Here is a 22903-nt window from a genome sequence, read left to right on the forward strand (position 1 = left end):
GGTCCCATCCCATCCCCATCACTTCGTACATCCAATTCACATTCATTTATACTTATACATAAATATACATATATATCTATTTATATATTAGTTAGTAATAATTTATCAAACCAAATAATTATAAACAGACATACATATATAAGATGAGCTACGCAACTGAATTGCTCGATGGCTTTGACAACTTGTACAAGAGAACAGAGGGTGTTCTCAAGTGCAACACAGAGATGGGTGGCTTCTTTAGGAAGTTGTCACAACTCGAGGCTGAATACTCAAAGGACTTGCTCAAACTTGTAAAGTCAACTGGTCAGAAGAAGTTGTTGACTAATCCATTCCTTGATGGGTATGTTCATGAAGTACTTCGCTCAACTTGAATGAGAGACACTCAATCACTCACTCACTCATACTCCTACACTCATTAGATCATTGAAAGAGTCATGGAGGATCACATTGAATGAGATGGAGATCGTTGGTAACCAACATACTACCTTTTCAAACTTGACAAACGACTTGGCCAATCTAGTCGACAAGCTTGTCAAGGATAAGGAGAACACTAGGAAGAAGGTAATAATCACCTGATCAATCATTCAATCAATTATGTGATCAAACATACTTACGTACTTAACTATCGATCAAACAAACAGTTGACAAACGATGGATTAAAGTTGACAAAGGATATGAAGACACAGTTGGATTCATTGACAAAGGCTAAACAGAACTATCACAAATTGTCAAAGGAGGCAGAGCTTGCACAGACTTCTTTGACAAAGGGTCAAGCCGACCCAAAGATGAAGCAGGATAAGGTGTCCCAGCTCAGCACCAAGGCCTCCCAGGCCTCTGAAAAGGCCAACCAATCCGACCAAGAGTACAGAGATTGTCTCAGCGCTACAAACTCCAAGCAGAATGAATATTATACCAATGAGATGCCAGCTCTCCTAAAGGTATGTGATGGATGTCGTATCATTTCACGCATTCGTTCGATCAATCACTCACTCATTCAATCAATCATTGTCAATCGTAGGAGTTCCAATTGTTTGAGGAGGAGCGTATTGCAGCATCAAAGGACATAATGCAAAAGGTGGCACTATATATTAAGGAGATACCACCCGTTGTCACTCATGCATGCGAGGCCATTCATCAGGCTGCTGACGCCATCGATCAAGATGCTGACATTAGACAGTGGGTCTCTGACAACAAGACCAACGTCACACCACCTCCAGCCATCGACTACTATCCATTCGATGGTGAGGCTCAACCTGCCTCCCCATCCAACAACTTTAGAATCGGTTCCTACAAGACATCTGGACCGAACCAAAAGGTAAGTGGTCCCTCGAACCCTGGCAACTCGACACGACGCACTCACTGACTCAATCAACCAAACAAAGGAATGGGGACTCACAGCCAAGGACGCTGGCTTGAATCCAGATCAGAAGCTTCAGAAGCTAGAGGCACAGATCAATGAGATATCCAACACGATAAAGCAGGAGATTCAGGCTAGAGCAGGCATTGAGAAGTTGGTACAGTTCTACGCCAACGATCCAAAGGAGCAGAAGAAGTCAGAGAACGAGCTTGTTGAGGCCGACAAGAGAATCGCCGCGCTGAAAGAGTCTCAGCGTTTGGTCACACAGCAGGTGGAGGATCTGAGCCGTGCGCCTGCGAGTGGAGGCGATGGCGGCGCCAGCGCAACAGCCGCCAGCAGCAGAGTGGTCCGTTGTCGTGGTCTCTACGAATACGAGGCATCGTGCGACACTGAGTTGAGCTTCAAGGAGGGCGACATCCTGACCGTGAGTGAGCAGGACTCCAGTGGATGGTGGTTTGCCGAGCTCAATGGCGTGACTGGATTCGTGCCACAGAACTACGTCGAAGAGATCAAGGAGTAAGCAACATAGCAAGTAAACAAGTAAGAGAACAAGAACAACACCAACACATGCCAGGCCATGTCATGCTAGTAAGCAAGACAAGCAAGCAATTCAATGAATGACAACCAACCAAGCAATCAATCAGTTAATCAATCAGTCAATCAGTCAATCAACCAATCAGTTTGAACAATTGTAACATATATAAACATATCTATGTATTACGTGGAGTTATATCTTGGTTGTCTTGGTAATTAAAGAAGGCCCAACGAGGATATGTCCAGTCTTCTTCTTCCAACCTTCCATGTCCTGCCTTGTTGTGGTTGCACAACAGGCATCTTGTCACCTCTGACCAATGTTGTAAGGTTACGTTCCATACAGGATTGTATCTCTTGGACGGCTGCTGTTTGGAAGTGATTGCCATCGACCTCCAGACACATCAATGTCTTGTTCTTCTGGACACACAATGATATGGCTTGGATGCAATCTTTGATGTCCTCGTTGACGATACCTGAATGTTCGAGCATCAGGTTGTAGGACAATCTTATAGAGGTTAAGCTGTTATTTGTTGCCAGGCTGTTGGCCAAGTGCTTGCCGGCCTTTGACCTGAGGTTGTTAGTGCACACTTCAAGTACTCTCAGGGTTTTGTTCTTGCTGAGCATTGTTGCCATGTGTTCGCCACCCAGATCACCTGCCTTGTTGTTGTTAAATACAAGTCGTCTTAATGATGTATTGATCTGTAGACCATCCATTATTGACTTGGTACCGATAGATCCAATGTTATTGTCCGAGAGGTCAAGAACTTCCAGTGTCCTGTTGGCGGCAAGCATGTTGCCAAGGTCCAATCCAGCATCATCACCAAACATATTGTTGGACAAGTATAACTCTGTGATGGATACATTGAGACACATGTTGAAGGACAACTCTGTTACGGACTCCCTTCCAAGATGATTGTGATTGAGTGATAGTCTTGATAATGACCTTGTATCTCTGATGGCACATCCTAGTTTGAGGCCACAATCGTCATCAAGCTTTAGATTGTTAAGTTGAAGGTTGGTGATTGATTGGCAGGACTGAGCCAACTCGGACAGTGCAACGCTGACTTGTTTGCTAAAGGTGTTGTGGCTGAGGTTGATTGATGTGAGACATGTGTTTGTCTTTAGGTTGTAGATAGCCTCGGTAAGTCCACTATCCATTGATATTGATGATGATGATGTAGGGGAGCTGTTGGATGCTGGGGCGCGTCTGCTTGTGAATGGATCGAAAGAAGAGCCAAGTAGCATTGGTGATAGGCTGGGACTTGTGCCAACTGAGGATGCAGAGAAGCTGCTGGACAATGTTGTTGGAGCCATTGAGTTTATATTCAAGAAGAGGTTGGTTGATATTGTTACAGGGCTGTTCTGTGATGATGACATCTTTGGTGTTACAGGACAATCCATATGGCATACTGCTTCTAGATTGATCTCCCTTATGGTCTTGTTGTTTGATAGGGCCTCTATGATGGCTCTGACGCCGGATAACCTGAACTCATTGAAGCTGAGGTTGACCTTGATCAATGATGAACTTTTGATCACTTGTCCAATTGCAATGGCATCCTTCTCACGCATAAAGTTACGAGATAGGTTCAACTCGGTCAAGTGATGATTAAGTAGCAACGCTTTGATAATCTGACTGGAGCCATTGGATGCCAGGTCCACATTTACCAACTCCAACTTGGTCAAATTAGACTTGTTCAAAGCTATAACATCACTTATCTCTCCACCAATGTTGCGTTCTATTTCAAGATTATAGTTGATCAATGAAAAGCTTTGTATACAACTCGATTGGCGAACATATTGTAGCATGTTTCCATTCGATAGCTGGCCCATTGTATTGGCTTCGATTCCACTGGGCACTCTCGGCAGTAGTTGTTGTGTTGTTTGTGGAGGCGGACTGGGTATGGCAGATGATGGAGAATGTGTAGGTGGTGAAGTGACGATGAACGATGAGCGGGAGGCACCTCTAGTGATTTGGATATTGTAGAATGTACATGGTCTGCTGTCTGGATAACCTCTGATTATTGGCTTTGTTGACAATCTCTTTATCAGATTGAAGTTTCCACTCTTGATCGATATAAAGTTGTTTGGTACCAGTGTGGCAGCCCATTGTCTACAGACCAATGCCAACTTTATCAATGTATAAGGTGTTGGATCATACTCTGTAGTCCATTGAATAATAAATCCTTGTATTATTATTGGTAGTTGTTGTTGTTGTTGTTGTTGTTGTTGATTGGTCATTGTGAAGTTGGATAATATAAATATATTATATTATTGATGAATAATGATTGATTAACCAATGGTCATTGGAAGTGATCTAACTTCAGTTACTTTGTTATAAGTACCTTGGTACATGCAGTTGAATGAAAGAATGAATGAATGCTGATATCGGGCTACTTAAGATTAATGTGAGGTGATCGGTGATCCAAGGATCTTATAGCCTGCAACACAATCACCATCGCCATCTAATATGAGATAGTACACTAGTGAGCAAGTCGATCAGGCGTCTATACATACATACATAAACAACACCTATCATTCATCAATCACAACCCCCAACCAGGTATGGGCTCTGGGTCATGGTCTCTTCCTCGCATTAACAAGTGGACAAAGAAGTACTATCACATCAAGTGTTTATTTGTTGTTCTATTATTCGTTGTCATTAACATAAGAGTAATCAACGTCCACAGCTGATCACACACACAAGTGATCGATCACCCGACAAACACACACAAGCACTCAACCACTAATCAGATTTGATGACTGAACCCCTTCAAACAGTCGCCTGATCAACTAATCACACAACAAAACACACTTTAATAATCTAATAACAGAGATTAAAAATATAATATAATATAATTGTATACGTATACAGGGAGGCAAGGTCAGATCAGGTCTCTGGACAATGGTCGATAACAAACAAATTGAAGGAGGCGATGATACCGCCAACATTAACAACAACAACTATGATCTCAAGAATGATCATCCAAAACATCTGGTTTCAACAACAACAACAACAACAACAACAACAACAACAATATCCAATGGAATGAGTATTCAACTAGGCAATTCCAATGACTTTGATAATGATGCTCATGACCATGATGATGTGGTCGGCAGGCTGAGTAAACTCCTACTTCCTTCTCCTGTATCCGCCACATCATCCACAGGCTCAACAGTGATGGATGCCAACACTGATGTTGTTGGGATGTTTAAATCACTGCCATCAGAGATCATAATCAGTATCTTTGGATACTTGGATGAGTGGGATCTGGCGCATCTGTCACAATCCTGTAAACATCTTCTCAAGTTGATCACTGTGAATGACATCTGGATGGCATTGCTTCAACGACGATCATTCAACAGACCACCACCATACTTTAAGGTAAGTGCATTACATGATGAATCAGGCAGTATGTGATTGATTGATTGAGTGACTGACATGATTGATGGAATAGACCAACAATGATGTAGAATATAGAGGCCTGTTGAGGGCATTGAGGCTTTCAAGAGAGAATTGGAAAAGTGGATCATGTCGTACAACATTGTTGACTGGTCACACTGAACCATTATCAGCAGTATTGTTCAATGGTACAAAGGTTATTAGTGCATCATATGATAGTACACTCAAAGTATGGTCATATGAAGGCGACAAAGGAAATGACAACAACACCGACCAGGCCAAGGGACACGATGGTAGTGGCGGTGGTCTAGATAGGACACCACTTACAATCAATAGTGGACAAGTTGAGTGTATGCAGTTGGATTACACCAACAACAATGTTGTCGTTGGTAATAAGAGTGGTACCGTCAGTGTTTGGAATGTGGACACTGGTAGTCAAGTATACAGCGAGCGTGGCCATCAATATTACATCAGTGACATCAAGGCCAACTACAACTCCACCATCTTCTGTAGTGGCTCCAAGGATAAGACCATCAAGGTGTGGGATATGAAGCAACGTATGTATCCATTCGCTCACTCACACTCGATCATTGAACTTACATTCCACTCCAAACAAGACAAATTGGTACAGACTATAAGGTTCCAGAAGCCAACAGCATTAAAGATGGAATGGTGCGAGCATAATAGACAACACTTGCTGGCAAGCAATGGGAATCAACTCCATTTGGTTGATGTGGAAACTGGCCAACTGGTGAAATCATTCGACGGACATAACAAGGTGATTAATAGCTTTGCCCTGCAGGACAATGTCATTGCCAGTGGAGGCGGCGACACATTCATCAACATATGGGACATCCGAGAGAGCACGTGCGTTCGTTCAATAACCCATCTTCCAACACTCTACTGTATCAAAGTACAACCCAGTCACAACATGATTGTTGTTGGATCTGGTGATAGTAAGGTCCAATGGTATGTTTCCCCTTGGGCGGTTGTTTGACTGTGATCGTCTGGTATTGGTCTAACATCTGCCGACTTACTCATTCATTCTAGTTATCGATTGGATACAGGCGCGGCTGAGCAGAGCTACACAGGACACACTCATCCAATATCCAATCTGCACTTGAATAAGGATAATATTGTCAGTGCGTCATTGGATGGTAACTTACATGTTTGGAATCGTAGTACAAACTTAGGATCATCATCGTCATCATCGGCTCAAGACCAACAACATGATTCATCATACTTGCTCAAAAGGCCATACATCGATGATAAGATGTATCTATGTTGATGATACCAAGATCATCAGTGGCAGCTATGACAAGACTGTTCGAGTATGGGACTTTGCCAACAACGACACTATCGTTGACAATAGCATCTTCTCATTCACCAAAAAAGGTTGTTCCATCATGTAATTCAGTTTTTGCAAACTCAATCACTCACGAATGAAGTGATCAAAAATTTTGCAAACATCTACCAAGTCACGTGATTGACCAATCAATCAATCAATCAATCCATTCATTCATTATTATATTTATATATCAATCGATCAATCAAAGATGAATAATGAGATCGAAATGGAAGAGTTTGGATATGGAGGAGCAGAGGACACTGATGGAGGGGAGGTAGCTTATACAGATCATGGACAACCATACTTGTTGGGGGATGGTGAACATACAGAGGAGCCAAACTTGACAATGTCATGCACGATGGAGGATATAAAGGAGACATATGGACCAGGTGTATATCTATACTTTGACTTTGCCAAAGCATGTAATTGGATGAACTTGATCATGTTTGGAGTGGTCCTCATCAACATCATACCACATCTTTACTATGAGACCAAAGCTGGACAGTTCAAATCATTACGTCCATTGGATTACATATTGGTAGCCATCAATGTACAATCATACGTTGAGGCTAAATCACAACCAATCTACTTCTGGACTACACTGTCTGCGATGGTCATCAGTTTCTTGATGACATTTGGATATTCTCTAATTATACGTGGATATACCCAACAATGTAGGATGACCAACCAAAAAAATGACTTTATTAAGACAAGCATTGGTGGATCATGGTTGTCACGAGCAATTCGAATCCTCATTTGCTGGATCATCTGCGTCATCATCCTCATCGTGTCTGGAGTAGCCAACTTCTACGCGGTCAAACTAAGAAACAACTATCCACGTGACTTCCTAGCCGGTATAATGTAAGTAATATATTCCCCATTGATATAGATGATCAACTTTGGAATGATTCCACTCACAATCAATCAATCATTTAGAACTACTTCACTTGTGGCTTCAATTTCATTAAAAGGAATCAATGCAGTCTTTGAGGTGGGCAGCTTATTCTTGACAATGTTTGAGAAGCATATTACTTGGACTCAATTCCGTCTACACAACACAATCAAGTTATATGTATTCAAAGTTGTCAATCTTATCATGCTCTACATCTTCCACGCACGTATCTTCTCCTACTACACCGATGAAACAATCCAAGACACATGTCCACTTATAGACGTTGGTTCCCAATTCCTCTTACTACTACTAATTGACCTAACAGTAAGTCCTGGAACTATTCCACCTCCACCCCCCAATTCTCAACTAACCAAACGATCAATCAATCAATCAATCAATCAACCAGATCCAGAATGTTTGGGAAGTAGTCTACTCTGCAGGATACCCAAGGGTACTTGGTTTGTTTAAGAGGAATACTCCATATAATGATAGAAGAGCAGAGTTTGATCTGGCAGAGGAGTATGTGGAAATATTGTTTAGACAGTTGATCATCTATATGGGCATGCCAGTATATCCATTCGTTACAATCATTGGTGTAATATGTGGAGTGGTGGACTTTTACATTGACAAGTATAGGATGATCAAGATATGTCGTCCACCATACCGTACACAAGCTACAATGCATAGATTCCTCACATTCTACCTGATGCTGCTCACCGCTGCCCTTGCCATCTGCATGTATCCCTATGGATCTGGATGGGTATTATTCCAGATTGGATTTGAGCCCAATCCAACAACATCAACACTCAACACTCAATGTCCATCAATGTTTAGTCGAATGCCTGGTACCGATCTAATTGTACCATTGGTCAATCATAATGATTCTTCATCATCTTCAAGTATGATGTGATTGATTGAGTAACGTTTTGCATAATAAATCACAAAAAGTGTGTGTGAAAGTGAAGACAAAAAACGAACGAAAGAGTGTTTTGCAAGTTTGATTCAAGTTCTTGAAGGGTTCGTCTCATTCACGAAAGAGATAAATAATAAGTAGTATTAAAATATTATAAATTATTATATTATTATAACATAATGACAACACCAGCAGTAGTACACAGATGTAGATTCTCCAGTTGGAGACCATCAGCCATCACAGCGATCGCAACAAACGATGATGGAACATTGGCAGCCATAGGTCGTGACGACTCAACAATCGAGATATGGTCAATCGGTTCAAAGCATTATATACACACTGCAGTATGTATACATCGATCACTCTCACTCACTCAATCACTCACTCACTCATTCAATCAAACCAATCAATCATTCGGGAATGACAAACAGACACTTGGAGGCATAAAGTTTGATGGCAAAGTTATAAAGTTGATGTTTACTACAGTACAGAATACACCTAGATTGGTATCGATGACAGAGGATCATATATATTTATGGGACTATGATACGATGACTCAGGTTCAATCATTGTCCTCGTTTGGTGGTGATATGGTCGATGGTGCAATCAGTCATGATGGTCAGGTGATCGCCGTGGCCAGCAGCAGTCTCGTGGTGCATCTCTATCGCTTCAATGACGACGGACGCATCGAGTTCTCGAGATCATTCCAACGCGTCACCGAGGGTACCCTGCGCTGCGTCGCCTGGGGCCTCGACGACAAGATACTCACCGTGGGCACAGACACCGACCTCATCGTCTACGAGCTGGCCACAATGTCCGTTCGCTTCTCTGCACACTCAAGCAACATTACAGCGATCTGCGTCGTGTCCAAGGATGCCGTGGCGTGTGGCCATGAGAGCGGCCTGGTCACAATCCACGACCTTCAGTTTGGCAGTCTTTTGCACGAGTTCCGCCAGCTGATCAGTGCCGTGCGCAGCATTGTGATCAGGGGCAAGAAGAAGTTCTTTGCCTCGGGTGACGACCCCAGCATCGTCATGTTTGTCAAGGACGACGACCGATGGGTGTTCAACGGTCTGCATCGTGGCCACACCCACGACGTATTCGCCCTGTCCGTGGCCAACAAGGGCCTGCTGCTCTCGGGTGGCCTTGACACACAGCTTCGCTTCACAAACATCAGGAACTTTGAAAAGATGAATGGCGGCAAGGGCGTGTTCCAGCGCTCGTACCCCCCCGCCCGCCTCTTCTCCATCGCCAGCTCGGCTGAGCGTACACTGATTGTTGATGCCGCACGCTCATCAATCAATGTGTGGGCGCTGGGCAAGACCGGCGACCAGGGCTCCCTGGCTCAGCTGCCCGCCGGCAGCCATCTTCCATGCGACGAGGAGGCTCGTCGACTCATACAGTTTGACATCAAGGACAAGGAATTCATTAGACAGGTGGCAATATCAGTGGACGGACAGTACATGGCCTATTGCACCACACAGAACACCAAGCTGTACCAGCTAAAGGTGGACAGCGCCGATCTCACCAAGGTGTCCATGCACAGACTAAAGACACTCGAGGGTGCCGACTGCATCCAATTCACAACCGACTCCACCCAACTCATCCTCGCTTCCAACTCCTCAATCACATGCTACAACATCCAATCTAACACACCCAAGTATATTAAAGAGATCCAGAGCACCAAGCGAAAGGGTAAGGTTACCATCACTCATGGAACTATTCCACTCACTCAATCAATCAATTACTAACATCAATCAACCATTTCCAGAATCACCAACATCAATATTGATGATGACTGTGGAGTCGAGTGGAAAGTATGTGGCGTTGGTGGACGCCAGGAATAACACATTGTTGTTTGATGCGATCAATGAGAAGTTTGTCATCACGATACCATCATCGAACGATCCTATTTCAGCATTGGCCTTCCAGCCAGACAGTGCAAAACTGACGATCGCCACAACCACATCAATCATTCGTTATGATGCCGCCGAGCTCAAGAACATCGGCCAATTCGAAGTGCCCTACGCATTCGGCAGCGCAGATCCAATCATACAGATCACACCCAGTCCAACCGACCCGCTCAAGACAATGGTGATGTGGACACACACCGATCACACCTACGTGTGCTCATGGCGCAATGGTCACAAGGATATCGAGTCCAAGAAGAGAATCGACGATGTCTACGCCGTCGGTCTGACGCAAAGCAAAGAGTTGGTAGTATGCGAGCTGCCATACATGGAGCAAGTGTTCCCAGTCTTGCCACCAGCCATCCGACTACGTATCTTTGGAAACAACTAGAGAGCACATCTCCAAGTATCATTCTTTGTCTCTTCATCTTGGCTGGCACAAAGGAATAAAATTACCGATATACTCAAACGGTGATTGGTTGGCGTGGCATGCGTGGAGAGATTGATCGATTGGTTGGTTGATTGGTTGGAAGTAGACAAGTTGGACACTGTCCATTCTATCACATGATTACTAGTATCGTTTGATTGGTTGTGTGGGGGTGATGAGTCAAGGTGTGTTGACCTTTGACTTTTGATCATCAGTTTTGATCAGAACTTGCCACTCCCCTAACACCTCAGAGTCTTTGATTGCCACACAACATCAAACAATCAATAACCATTCATTCATTAATCCCTACAACTATATATAGCTATTTAGTGAAGCAAGGTGCGACTGACTGACTGATCAAGTGTATTGCATTGGTGGACACTCTCAATCATCAATCAATCATCAATCAATCAAAGACCAACATTATAAATTCACAATGGAGAACTTCAACAGCAGCGATGACTATAATGCCAACACTGCAGGAGGTATAGGTAATGCCAGTACCTCACCTGTTGGCGGCGTCTACACACATCAACAGCAATACCAAGAACAACAACCAACATACTCACCCCCACAACAACAACAACAACAACCAACATACTCACCTCCACAACAACTACCTCCACAACAACAACAACTACGTAACCGTAGCAATCCAAATTATAACAATAGTGGCGATAATGATAGTTCCAATAACAACTGGGTCGAGACGATCAAGTTGTTCGACTTCTATCCCAAACTGGACGAGTCGGTGCCCCTGCAAAAGACTGTGTACGGAGGCATGGCCACGACGATCTGCCTCATCTTTACATTCTTCCTGCTGTGCTCCGAGATGTACTACTACACATTCCCAATCAGAAACCATTCGCTCAGAGTGGACATCACGCGCGGCAATCGTCTGCAGATCAACCTTGACATTCACTTCCCGAGCCTGGTGTGCTCCGACATCAACGTCGAGTCGGTGGACGGCATCGACGGCCGCCCCATCAAGGACGCCGCCTTCCAGCTCGTGCGCGAACGTCTGGACAAGCACGGCGTAATCATCGATCCCTCCAACCCACCCCCTGGCTTCTTTGCCTGTGTGCCCTGTCAGCTGCCCGCCGGCAAGTACTCGGTCATCTCGGCGCAGCGCTGCTGCAATGACTGTGACAGTCTTCGTAGCTTCTATCGCAACAACAAGGTGCCCCAGCACATTGCCGATCTCGCACCTCAATGTCTCATCCGTGAGCCCGAGCATGATGACGAGGGCTGTCGTATCTACGGCACTCTGTCAGTTCAAAAGATGAAGGGCGACATTCATATGCTGGCGGGCAAGGGCGTCGAGCAGCAGCATCAAGGCCACTCACATCACGTGCACGAGTTCACACACGACCAGCTCAAGAGACTGCACAAGTTCAACATCTCGCATCACATCCACCAGTTCTCGTTTGGCAACCACGTGGAGGGACTCGTCAACCCGCTGGAAGGCTACGGCGTGCTCACTCACGGCCTTGGCCTGCAGACCTACTACATCCAGGTCGTGCCCACCATCTACCGCCAGAACGAGTACGTGCTCGAGACCAACCAGTACTCATTCACCAGCGAGTACACGCCAATCACACCAATGCGATTCACAAACCCTGGCCTGTACTTCAAGTATGATATGTCGCCTCTGATGATCGAGGTGGATCAATCGTCCAAACCGTTTGTCGAGCTGATCACCTCGGTGTGTGCCATTGGCGGTGGTATGTACGTAGTCTTTGGCATACTCTACAACGTCATCTACAAGGTCTTGTCAAAGGCCAAAGCTGGCCAGAAGAGAACTAAATAGGGTCCCATTGGTTGATTGATTGATCAAGGAAGTTCAACATGATTAATAATAAACTTTAAACAACAGAGATAAATATAACATCATGATTGAGGGAATGGGGAATGGTATGCGTTGGTTGCCAATCTGGCAATCATTTATTTGAATGAGGAAAGAGTGATCATTGTGATTCCAGCACCGAGAATGAGGAAAGAGACGACGAGGAGTATGAGGTTCTTCTTGCCTTGGATCTCCTTGAAGTAGAAGACACTCCAAAGTGAAGAGACAATCATTGGACCAGCAGATCCGATTGGGAATCCAATGGTGTAGCCAAGGTTCTGTGTGGCCACCATCATGCCAACTTGGGCAATGCCCCATAGGACACCAGAGACGAATGATGGCAGGATGGTCTGAGGATAGATCTGGGGTGGACGACTGATCACACTGTACAGAACAAAGACAGCCGTGTTGAACAGGAAGATGCCGCTGAAATGACTGAACACAAATTCCAATGGGCTGGCGGTGGCGTGTGCTTGCTTCCACAGCTGCATGGGCACCATGTTGGTGCCGTACAAAAGTCCTGAGAAGATGGCCAAACCGATGCCAATCATTGTGTTGTAGGGTGCAGGGATCTTCTCAAAGAAGGTCCTCTCCTCGACCTCGACGGTCTCTTCGTTGAGGTGCACGTACGAGCTGCTCTTGGCGATTGGCTTCAGAGTGGGTTTGATAAAGAAGAAGAAACCGATGGCTACGACAATGCAGCTGAAGCCAATCCAGTTGAGAGCGGTGTGTGGCACGGCCTGCTTTTCGAGACCGAACCAGCCAAACTTGCCAGTGAAGAAGCCTGCGATGAGACTTGAGCAGCACCACAGCAGCAGGCCAAGACCTAGACCAATGGTGTTGACGATGGGGATGACACAAAGATTGCCAATCGACCAGAGTGAGCCACCAAGTATTCCCCAAGGGTCAAACATATAGTTATTCGACACAAACATCGCAATGAATCCAACACAATAGATTCCAACTGACAACACCCATGAGAACGCCAGTCCATTTCCTGTTGGATAATTCTTTACAGGTACTAATGATTATTGTATTGATATTAGTTGATGTCTGAGTTTGGATTGGATTCTGGATCAAGGGTCTCAGATCACATTATCAAATGATTGATATGTACCATAGTTTGTTCCAAAGAATACTGTGGCGAAACCAGCACCTATAAAACCCAATGCCTCAGCGCTGACCATTCTATTTCTATGTTATATTCTATATGTTCTTGAACAATGAATGACAGTACAATTCGAGTTGAGTATGTAGTGTGTTGACAACTAACTGTGTTTGAAGTTATAATCGATCGTTGTCTTAAGATATAAGTGTGGTGAGTGTGTGTTGTGTGTTGTGTGTGTTTATGAATGAAAGAATGAATGAATGAACAAGTGAGGGAGAATGTTGATGATCTACTCTGAGAGAAGGCCATCCATTCTTCATCTCGGGTCACGACCATCAGTAACCTACCTGTCAAGAGTATCTATTCGGCAAACCATCACCACATCTCAAAGTATCTTAAAGTTTAATTATAAACGTGTTGTTCGTTGACCAAAACACACCAACAAGGATGCAAAAACAAAAACAATTCGTGTCTCATTTATTGGGTCCACCAGGCATTGTTTGATACACCAGGCCACCAATCAGACAGTTAGTCATTCAACCAACAAACGACAATCGATATCTTATGTACATCTTTGTGTTTTGGTTATAATAAATAATTATTTATAAATCTATCGGCTGTTTGTTATTGTCATTGTTGCATTGTAATTACGGGGAGGTGGGTAGTGCATTACGTTTGGCGCCAATCAATCAATCAATCCCAAGTCTACAACTTAATGTCTTGAACTGGGTTGTACAATATCAGATAGATCCCAATGCAACGGAATGTAATGGAATGGAATGATCAATATTTGACATCCAGTGGCATTGTATGATTACATCCCAGAAGTGCACTGATGAGTCCATCGTCATGCGCCAACTGGTTGCCTCGGAGGTCAACCGACACCAGATTATCGGGCAGTCTAGATAACTTGTTGATGTGCAGTAAACTGGTGTCTATATCATCACTGGCTGATGTGTTGTCATATTGGTCATACTGCTGTGCCAGGTCAACACGTTGAAGTTTGGTCGGCAGTCTTGAGAGAACAAATGTCAAGCCAGCCTTGGGTAGTCTACATCTTGTCATCTCGAGATATGTCAAGTTGGGTGAGGATTGGATTGATCGTGACAGTCCCTCGACGTAGAGTCCAATGTTGTTGCGAGAGATGTGCAACGAGTCCAGATTGAGCAACTTTGGCAGCCAGTCATAGTCAAAGCCATGCTCGAGTCCGATGCCATCGAAGACCAGCTTGCGCAGTTGACATCCAAACGTGTCGTCCGTGACACTGTAGGTGATGAGTGAGGTGATCGTGCCGAATGCCGCGTTGCCGATTGTGTTGTGACCAATGTCCAGATGCTCTAAAGAGACCGATCGCTTGAGGAGTGGTCCGACGGCATTCACAGTCATTCGTGCCACGTCATTGAGTTTCTGGAAGATCAGATGATTGAGTGTTGGTATGAATGGAGCCTTGCTCAACTCGATCAAGCCCTTGGCCGTCAGACCCGAGTTGGACGAGAATGATAGTGTCTTCAAAGGTGACGCCGAGGTGTTGAGTGCCTTGAGCGCGACACTGAATGAGCGATCGGTGAGTTGGCAATGATTAACGTACAGTTGTTCCAATGCAGGACACTTTGGGAATTTGTCAATATCGTCAAGGTTGTTGTTGTTGAGGTTAGGTTCAGCGTGTGGATGCATTGAAGTTGAGCAATGCCATCCTCGCCAAAGAGTTTGTTGAATTGCTTCGAAGTGATCTGGCAATCAGATAGCAAAAGTGTGGTCAGGGTATGTATGTTGAGCGCCAGGAACTTGGTGAATGACTGCATTGATTGAGTACCAATCTGGTTGACAGAGTAGTCAAACTCTTGGAATGGCTTGCTGGCCTGTGACAATGTCTCAAACACTGCGACACCAATCTCATCCGGTAGATTGTAATGATTGAATGTTATATCAAATGGTTTGTCATCGTATCTCTTGAAATCAAGTGCCACTCTCTCGTATTGACCATATTCATCCTCATCAATATCCTCCTTAATCCTCTTGATCACTTCTTGTTTATGATATATCTTGTACAATGACTATGTTTGTGAGTGTGTTGGACTCTAGGTTAGGCTGGAATAGTTCCAGGGATGGGGGCGGGGTGTACATACCTTGCGATTTTTAGATGATGATGTTGTTGATGTTGAAGATGATAATACTTCAACACCATCAAGGTCTATTGGTTTGAAGACTCCACCAACGCTGCTTGGTGTTGCCTTTCTCAATCTCTTTGGTGGGCCTTGATCAACAACGTGTGTCTTCTTCATCTTCTTGAGTCGATGTCTGGTTGATGACGATGATATGATTGTTGGTGAGGGTGGCTCCAACTCATCATCATCACCATCACCATACTCGTCATCCACAATGAACTGATCGGTTGCGTATGGTCTTGGATTGCCATTCTCATCCAGGTCATCAGGGTTTAATGATCCCATCGGATCAAAGTCTTGATTGTTGTGTGATTGATCATTGTCGTACATTTTGGAGATGATGGATGGTGCGTCATTCTCAACAAAGTCTTCCATACCCTTGTATGATTGAATGAGTTTGCCAGTGTTCTTGTCCAAAACAATTGTCTCGCCAGTCAGTGGATCGATACCATATTCATACTTTGATGGGAATTCCAAGTTGTCCGTGCGTCGTATCCTCTTGTGTGGCGATTGGCTAACAGTGAGCAACACCTGATCAATTGACGGCACCTCGATTGGCAAGTTCCTCTTCTTGTCCTTGTCCACCTTCTTGTTCCTCAAGCTCTCCAATTTGCTCTTCCTCTCTGCCAATGATTCGCCACCAGGTGTCGTTGTCGTCGTAGATGTTGAGCTACGTGTGGAAGGACGCGTGGGGGTGGTTGGTGCGCGAGCGGAAGTAGAGGAAGTGGACTTGGAGGTGGTGGCACTCGGCTTGACTGGCGATGTGACTCGCTCAGGCGACATGGGTGTCTCGTGCTCCTGGTCCAATGTCCTCTTCTTCTTGTTGACCGACTTGATGTTCAATTGATATGATTGAATGACCATATCCAGTGTGGCCATGTGATCCGAGTCCAGTTTGTCCAGGTGTTGCTCAACATCAAAGAGTTGATCATCCACAACATGCTTGTCTGTGGCACAGTATGGCATCCTGGACAACGCAGCATGTATCTGTTTATAACAATGAATCTTGAGTTGTATTGCCTTGGCATGCTGTTGAACCAAACATACATCACTCATGTTCATACCAATTTTGTTGACCACCTTTATAATATACTCCATTGCCATTGAATACTGTTTCATTGACAGGTGATGATCGACCAGTGTGAGACAGGTGTCTGTGTATCGCTCGCTACACTCCAACAACATGTTGCTGTCTGATCGATTGGCCTGGATCAAGGACAATGCACAACTCTCTGCACCTATCAGACATTCCAGCAATCTCTTGTCTGTCTCTTTGGTCCGAGGGTCATCTCGAAAGAACTCATAGTTTGTGATGAACAGTAGATGTTTGAGTTCTTGAACCAATATCTTGTTGTCTCTCTTGAAGTCCCTAACGCTGAGTAGTCCACCCAACAACTTGTTGGCCACTCTCATAGGCTCACGTGCACCTTCAATGTTCTTTTGTCTAAGTGCACTCTTTGTCAACATGCAATTCAACTTGATGCGATAGATGTCTTTCCTCTGGTTGTTGATGTTGTTGTTGATGTTTGATGAGTGATCATCGTCCAACTTTTGCAAGAGTGATGCTGATGCTCTTGACACACCGACATGACGACCAGACTTGAGTAACTCTCCTATATCCTTTATCCCCTGTTCTATATCATTATCTTTATCTCTTCCTACATCCATTATAACTATCTTTATTTGTTTGAATTAGTTTGAAATTTCAAATTTCGCGCCTTTTCAACAATCCTTTCAGGTCTTGGTATTAATTAATAAATACATTATGGTTCCGATCTAGATTGATTACTGGAACCATTCCAAGATCAATCAATCATCACCATTCATCAACTACAGCATTGGTACACCAGTTCCATGTTGACTTGTTGATTATTGATGGATGTTGTTGGATGATTGCGTTGAATTCGCTGATGTTTGGCTTAATTCCAGTTCGTTCAATTTGGTCTCTCAATGTGTTGTAGATGTATTGAGTGCGGTCATTGTCCTTCAACCATGTACACATTGATTCTGATTTAGTGTCGATCATCTCGATAAAGTCCGTTGTGATGATACTTGTTCGAATGTTGTGCTTTATGATTAATTCACAGTTTGATGTCTTGAAGTGTCGAACATGTTGATCAATCGACTTGATGAACTCATCATTATAATCTTCATCTTCAATTCGTCGATGAAAATCTTCAAACTCGAGCTTATCCAGTTGTCTTGTGATGGCAAATGATGGACATTGAAGGAATCCAATGCTCAGGTTGGTGAGTGTTGATGATGGTGCTGATTGGAATAGGTATCGACTGATCTCCTTGTCTTCATCATTCAAAGATTGATTGAACTTGAATGTTCTGAGTGATGATTCGCTCTTGAGATACCTGAGCAGGGCCACCTCGAAAGTTGTCATATCATGCTCGGTGTAGTCATTGGGGTAGAACTCCAGACTCAGCTCAAGGTAACTGAGTTGGAATGCATTGTTCAAGAGACTGTCAAATAAATCCTCACAATCTTGAGTGAGGTCATAGCTGAGCCCACCCATGACATCTGTGTCGATCAACTTCAAGCATGTCAAGTTACAGAGTGATGGACTTTCGAGGAGATCGTAGAGTGGTTCGATTCCTCTATCTCCAATCGTAGCAGTGTGTAGGACCAGTGATTGGATACGTTCATGTGCCAGTCGTGCCAACTCTTTGGGAAACTCCTCGTCGTCGTTTGTGGAAATGATCGATGTCAGACTTCCTTGTTTGTTCAAGTCCGATGATAGAAACTCATTGATTTGGTCCAGTTCGGTGGAGAGATGCTCCAAACTTGTGCTGAGCAGTGATCTGAATGCTGCCAATTCGGTGATACGCTGGAGACGCTCATTCTCGAGTCTCTCCTCCGATGACCTGTATCTTATATCTGAGAAGGGATGATGAAATTTACTGATGGTCAGACTACGTAGTGGTCGTTGTACCAGTGAATATCGATTGAATGATGTTGTTGTCATTGTCGTGTCGTTGTTGCTGACGATGATGTGATGATTGACAACAGCTTGATTGAGTAGATTGTAGATTTGGAAACGTAGTGTATCATTGAGTACTGTTGAGACGAGTTGATGTGTCTTCCAATTGATGAGTGAGAGTGATAGTCGCCAACGATGTGCCTCCAAACATCTCTTTGGTCTTGATGCTGAATGCCATGCGTAACTAAATATCTTGAACAATACAATTTGATTGAGTGTCACCTCTCTATCACCATTGTCCTGTTGATATAGCTCCATTTTATTTGTTTGAATGATGATGTTGAAGTGAATGAATGAATGAATGAAAAGTGAGGGAATAGCCCGAATGCGGGAACACGGAAACACTCTCGGTAAAACAGTCGGAAACATTGACCATCTTGTGAATATAATATAATTTACAATGCTTTAATGAATGAAGATGAAGATGGTTATGATTCAAAGTATTCGTTGACGTAGGATTGAAGGAACTCTCGCCTGGTCCTCAAGAACTTTTGAGCAAACACTGGTGAGTTGAGTACCCATCGCTCGCCATTGATCAACTTGGTCAACAGGAATGACTTGAGCTCCGACTTGGTGAAACTGTGATACTTGGGATAGGAGGGGCCAAATGACATGATCTCATCCTTGACGCATATCGAAAGATTGTAATGTGTGTCACCGCCATTGATGCGCGTCTTGTCCTTGTCCACCTGCACAACGGCAAAGATGTGATTGAAGTTGGACTTGAAGATCGTGGGCGAGATGGGCGTGTCACCCTCCTTGAATATAACAATGACAATGTCGTTGCCCAAGTGTCGCTTCCTGTCGATCTGCTGTGCGTCGTCGGCTTTGTATGGTATCATCGTTGCAACGTGGTACATGATCTCGTAGCGATTGTTCCAACGCTGGTAGACCGAGTGCGTGCCTGTGGTATCCTCGCGGATGTCCAGGCCGCCACGATACGCCTTCCAGCCCTTGAGCGTCACTCGCTCACCCAGCAGATCCAGGAACTCCTGGTACTGCTTGCTGAACGGCTCATGATTGGCGTAGATCTCGTTCTCCTCAGTCTGGCCATCGCGGCAGTACAAAACGCCAAACTTGAAGTTGCGCTGCACGTTGTTCTTGGACTCAAAGTCGAGAAGGTGCACCAGCATGCTCTCGTCCTTAACCTCCTTGATGTTGAAGTTCTGGTATTGAGGACGCGCCTTCTTGAGCATCTTGACCATGTCTTTGGCCGAGACCTCTCGTGTCTTGGACAGAATGAAACGCAGGCGCTCGTCGCCATCCTGCGTGCGGATAATGTACAACAACTCCAAGTCGCCGCTGTCCACCACGAGATAGCTGCACACCGATATGGCGATGGGTGCCTTGTCCGAGCCCTTGCTCACACCCAGGAATGTCAGATGATTGCGCTCCAAGAAGTCCTCCTTGAAGAACAGCTCGTCGTTGCCAGTGTCCTTGACGACAAAGTGTGCGAGGTCGGGCAGGTCCTTGATCGTGCTGCCCGCATCCGTCTTGAAGCCTCTGATTTGCTGGATGAAGTGGCAACAGAGCTGCGCTGCGCGGTCCTGGTCATAGCGCTCCCACTCCACGGCAGTCTCAGTGTCACCATGCTGCTGCAGTGAGGGCACTAGTGACAGGGGGATGCTGTTGGACGAGGTGGATGGTGTGGACGACTGCAACTTGTAGAATTTGTTGACGCGATCGATTGATGGATTGGGCACTTGCTGCTGCTCCTGCTCGGCGCCCGTCAGCTGTGGGTCGGACTGTGAGCGACCCTTCCTGCCAGCGGGCAACAAAGGATTGGAACGCGACTTTTCCGAGCCACGCAAGCCGCTCAGCCATCCATCGGGCGACTTGGGACGGGCCGAGTCAAATGCCGCTGATTGAGGCGGGGTGTTTGGAGACACGACCGTAACATTGCTTGCATCGCTATCCGAGCTGCCATCATCGCTGACCTGTAGTCGCACTCTCTTCTTCTCGCCATAGTCGCTGGAGGCGCCATTCTTGCTGGAGCCACTGCTGCTGCTGCTGCTGCTGCCAAACATCTTCTTGCTCAGCGCTGGGTCCATCTTGATAAAGTGCTCGCACTCATTCTGTGTGAAGCAGTTCTTGGCATCACGAACGCTCAGCGCCACGATGAACAACTTCTGACTATCGGTAATATTCTGTACAAACTCCTTCAGTATCGTCAACTTGGAGAGAACTTCCCAAATGAGTCCGTCCATCTGTGATCTGAATTCTCTAAGCTTGGGATACAAGCTCAGGCATGATGGTAATGGTCTTGGTATATATCCTGCACCCTTTGGATATTCTTTAAGTATCTATTATATGTTTGTTTGTTGTGAACGAATGAGTAGGTGAGTGATTGAGTTCGGGAAGTGTGTTTCCTGCGGCCACAGAAGTGTTTCCGCGTGTGTTTCCGCGTGTGGCTGCGGAAACATATTTTTTGGAAACTGGAAACATACCTTTGAGAGCGCGATCAACACCTGGCAAGATGACCTCTTAGTGTTCAACTCGTCCAATGTGAATATGCTGGTGATCTCGGCTTCGGCAGCCTCGATACCAATAATAATGCAAGGGATTACGGAGGAGAGCAGCTGCTTGAGCTCCGTCCTTCGTTCCTCCTCCGACAGTACTGCGCCGCCAAGGTTATTGCTCGAAACCTCTGGCGATATATTATTCCTTGATGATACAGCAGTGGCCATTATATCAAGTTGTCTTCTCTCCCTCTTCTGTCTGGCGTAAGCGACACTATTGAATCCCTTGGACTTGATTACAAAGTATTGGGTCCTCTTTGCTGCTGCTGTTGTTGCTGCTGTAGTTGTTTTCGTTGTTGTTAGAATTGTATCTTGACTGACTACTCTCTTTAACATTGCAGTAGTTGTTGTTGTGTCATTATTATTATTGGTGGACGACATGTTTGAATGATTGGACGACACATCAAAGTCAGTCAACAGACAGACAGACAGACGACAATAAAGTATATGAATGAATGAATGTAGTTATAAATAATACTATCTCTATATCTCTGTCTGAAGGTATTAAGTAGTAGTAGTAGTATGTGTTGATTGAATGGCAATGAGTGATTGATGGGATGGGTGTAGTATATATTAAGGCAATGATTGTTATCCAGTCGCGCTGGATTGGAAGTCGGGTTTTTGTTGGATTGTTATCCGTTGAGCACACACATGATATCGGAATGCACAACGAATATGTTCCAAGAGGTGCATGATCATTGATCATCAATCATGGATTATGGATTATGGATTATAGAGGTGGTGGGGAGGGAAGTGAAGTGAAGTTGAGATTGAGATTGGTTGGTGGAGTGGGAGGGGTAGTCGGGCGTGAATCATTGCCATCACTCTCATACCATTACCCCTACCACTCGACTTAGTGCTGGAGCCACTACACTACTCTACTGTTACTGCCATTGCCATTGACAACTCCTTTGTTGTTGTTATTGTTATTGTTGTTGTTGTTGCACAAACACACACACATACCAAACTTGTCTCTCTAGATAGAGTTGCCAACTAACTCTTTGTTTGTTGTTGTTTGATGAAACTGATCATCAAACATATGCTGAAACAACAATCATCATCATCATCATCAACATCATCATATAATACATTCAACCAACCAGTCAGTGTCAGTCGACTAACACACGCTCACTCCTTTCCTCTATCTCATCCCGTGATTATTTGAATGGATTGAGTGTGTGTGTGTGTGTGTGTGTGATTGATCAGGTGGTGTTGACGAGTGTGGTAATTAAACAAACAATCAGCACCAATAAAGGGAAGAGGGGAGATGGAGATTGAGAGGGAAAGTCGGTAATAATACGATATGTCAATGTTGTGTGTGTGTATGTGTAGTGATGAATGAATGGATGGGTGGTGTGGAGGTGTGGAAGTGGAGGGGAAAGATGGATGGGTGGATGGTTGACAGCCACTCCAGCGTCACTCTAAATCACTCAATCTATATCTAAAGGTAATCTCGTCAGTTCTGTCATTATACAACAACTAACTTAATTTGTAG

At 44.7% G+C, this 22903-nt stretch overlaps 10 protein-coding genes across 10 annotated transcripts; 5 read left to right on the forward strand and 5 right to left on the reverse strand.

Moving 5' to 3' along the window:
* Positions 1-143: 143 nt before the first annotated feature.
* Positions 144-1877, forward strand: SAMD00019534_082840 (hypothetical protein; the record flags this gene model as incomplete). Its single annotated transcript, XM_012896744.1, has 5 exons — positions 144-340; positions 420-561; positions 642-938; positions 1019-1315; positions 1383-1877. 5 exons carry the CDS (start codon positions 144-146, stop codon positions 1875-1877), a joined length of 1428 nt encoding a protein of 475 aa, XP_012752198.1.
* A 230-nt stretch (positions 1878-2107) lies between these two features.
* On the reverse strand, positions 2108-4129 carry SAMD00019534_082850 (hypothetical protein; the record flags this gene model as incomplete). Its single annotated transcript, XM_012896745.1, has 1 exon — positions 2108-4129. One exon carries the CDS (start codon positions 4127-4129, stop codon positions 2108-2110), a length of 2022 nt encoding a protein of 673 aa, XP_012752199.1.
* An 808-nt stretch (positions 4130-4937) lies between these two features.
* SAMD00019534_082860 (hypothetical protein) lies at positions 4938-6576 on the forward strand (the record flags this gene model as incomplete). The annotated part of the gene is made up of 4 exons (XM_012896746.1): positions 4938-5273; positions 5347-5848; positions 5909-6260; positions 6342-6576. Coding segments are annotated over 4 exons (1425 nt in total), but the record flags the coding sequence as incomplete, so codon positions are not given.
* A 289-nt stretch (positions 6577-6865) lies between these two features.
* Positions 6866-8441, forward strand: SAMD00019534_082870 (hypothetical protein; the record flags this gene model as incomplete). The annotated part of the gene is made up of 3 exons (XM_012896747.1): positions 6866-7500; positions 7576-7855; positions 7938-8441. 3 exons carry the CDS (start codon positions 6866-6868, stop codon positions 8439-8441), a joined length of 1419 nt encoding a protein of 472 aa, XP_012752201.1.
* A 182-nt stretch (positions 8442-8623) lies between these two features.
* On the forward strand, positions 8624-10745 carry SAMD00019534_082880 (hypothetical protein; the record flags this gene model as incomplete). Its single annotated transcript, XM_012896748.1, has 3 exons — positions 8624-8788; positions 8876-10139; positions 10216-10745. 3 exons carry the CDS (start codon positions 8624-8626, stop codon positions 10743-10745), a joined length of 1959 nt encoding a protein of 652 aa, XP_012752202.1.
* Positions 10746-11217: 472 nt separating this feature from the next.
* Positions 11218-12591, forward strand: SAMD00019534_082890 (hypothetical protein; the record flags this gene model as incomplete). The annotated part of the gene is made up of 1 exon (XM_012896749.1): positions 11218-12591. One exon carries the CDS (start codon positions 11218-11220, stop codon positions 12589-12591), a length of 1374 nt encoding a protein of 457 aa, XP_012752203.1.
* A 140-nt stretch (positions 12592-12731) lies between these two features.
* SAMD00019534_082900 (hypothetical protein) lies at positions 12732-13826 on the reverse strand (the record flags this gene model as incomplete). Its single annotated transcript, XM_012896750.1, has 2 exons — positions 12732-13648; positions 13745-13826. Coding segments are annotated over 2 exons (999 nt in total), but the record flags the coding sequence as incomplete, so codon positions are not given.
* A 692-nt stretch (positions 13827-14518) lies between these two features.
* Positions 14519-17568, reverse strand: SAMD00019534_082910 (hypothetical protein; the record flags this gene model as incomplete). The annotated part of the gene is made up of 5 exons (XM_012896751.1): positions 14519-15284; positions 15575-15789; positions 15862-16196; positions 16278-16887; positions 16948-17568. The coding sequence occupies 5 exons, from the start codon at positions 17566-17568 to the stop codon at positions 14519-14521; spliced, it is 2547 nt and encodes an 848-aa protein (XP_012752205.1).
* Positions 17569-17716: 148 nt separating this feature from the next.
* On the reverse strand, positions 17717-18874 carry SAMD00019534_082920 (hypothetical protein; the record flags this gene model as incomplete). The annotated part of the gene is made up of 1 exon (XM_012896752.1): positions 17717-18874. The coding sequence occupies one exon, from the start codon at positions 18872-18874 to the stop codon at positions 17717-17719; it is 1158 nt and encodes a 385-aa protein (XP_012752206.1).
* A 443-nt stretch (positions 18875-19317) lies between these two features.
* Positions 19318-21576, reverse strand: SAMD00019534_082930 (hypothetical protein; the record flags this gene model as incomplete). The annotated part of the gene is made up of 2 exons (XM_012896753.1): positions 19318-21192; positions 21337-21576. 2 exons carry the CDS (start codon positions 21574-21576, stop codon positions 19318-19320), a joined length of 2115 nt encoding a protein of 704 aa, XP_012752207.1.
* Between the last annotated feature and the right edge of the window lie 1327 nt (positions 21577-22903).

Source organism: Acytostelium subglobosum, assembly GCF_000787575.1.
Source record: "Acytostelium subglobosum LB1 DNA, scaffold: scaffold17, whole genome shotgun sequence".
In the NCBI taxonomy this organism is placed as follows: domain Eukaryota; phylum Evosea; class Eumycetozoa; order Acytosteliales; family Acytosteliaceae; genus Acytostelium; species Acytostelium subglobosum.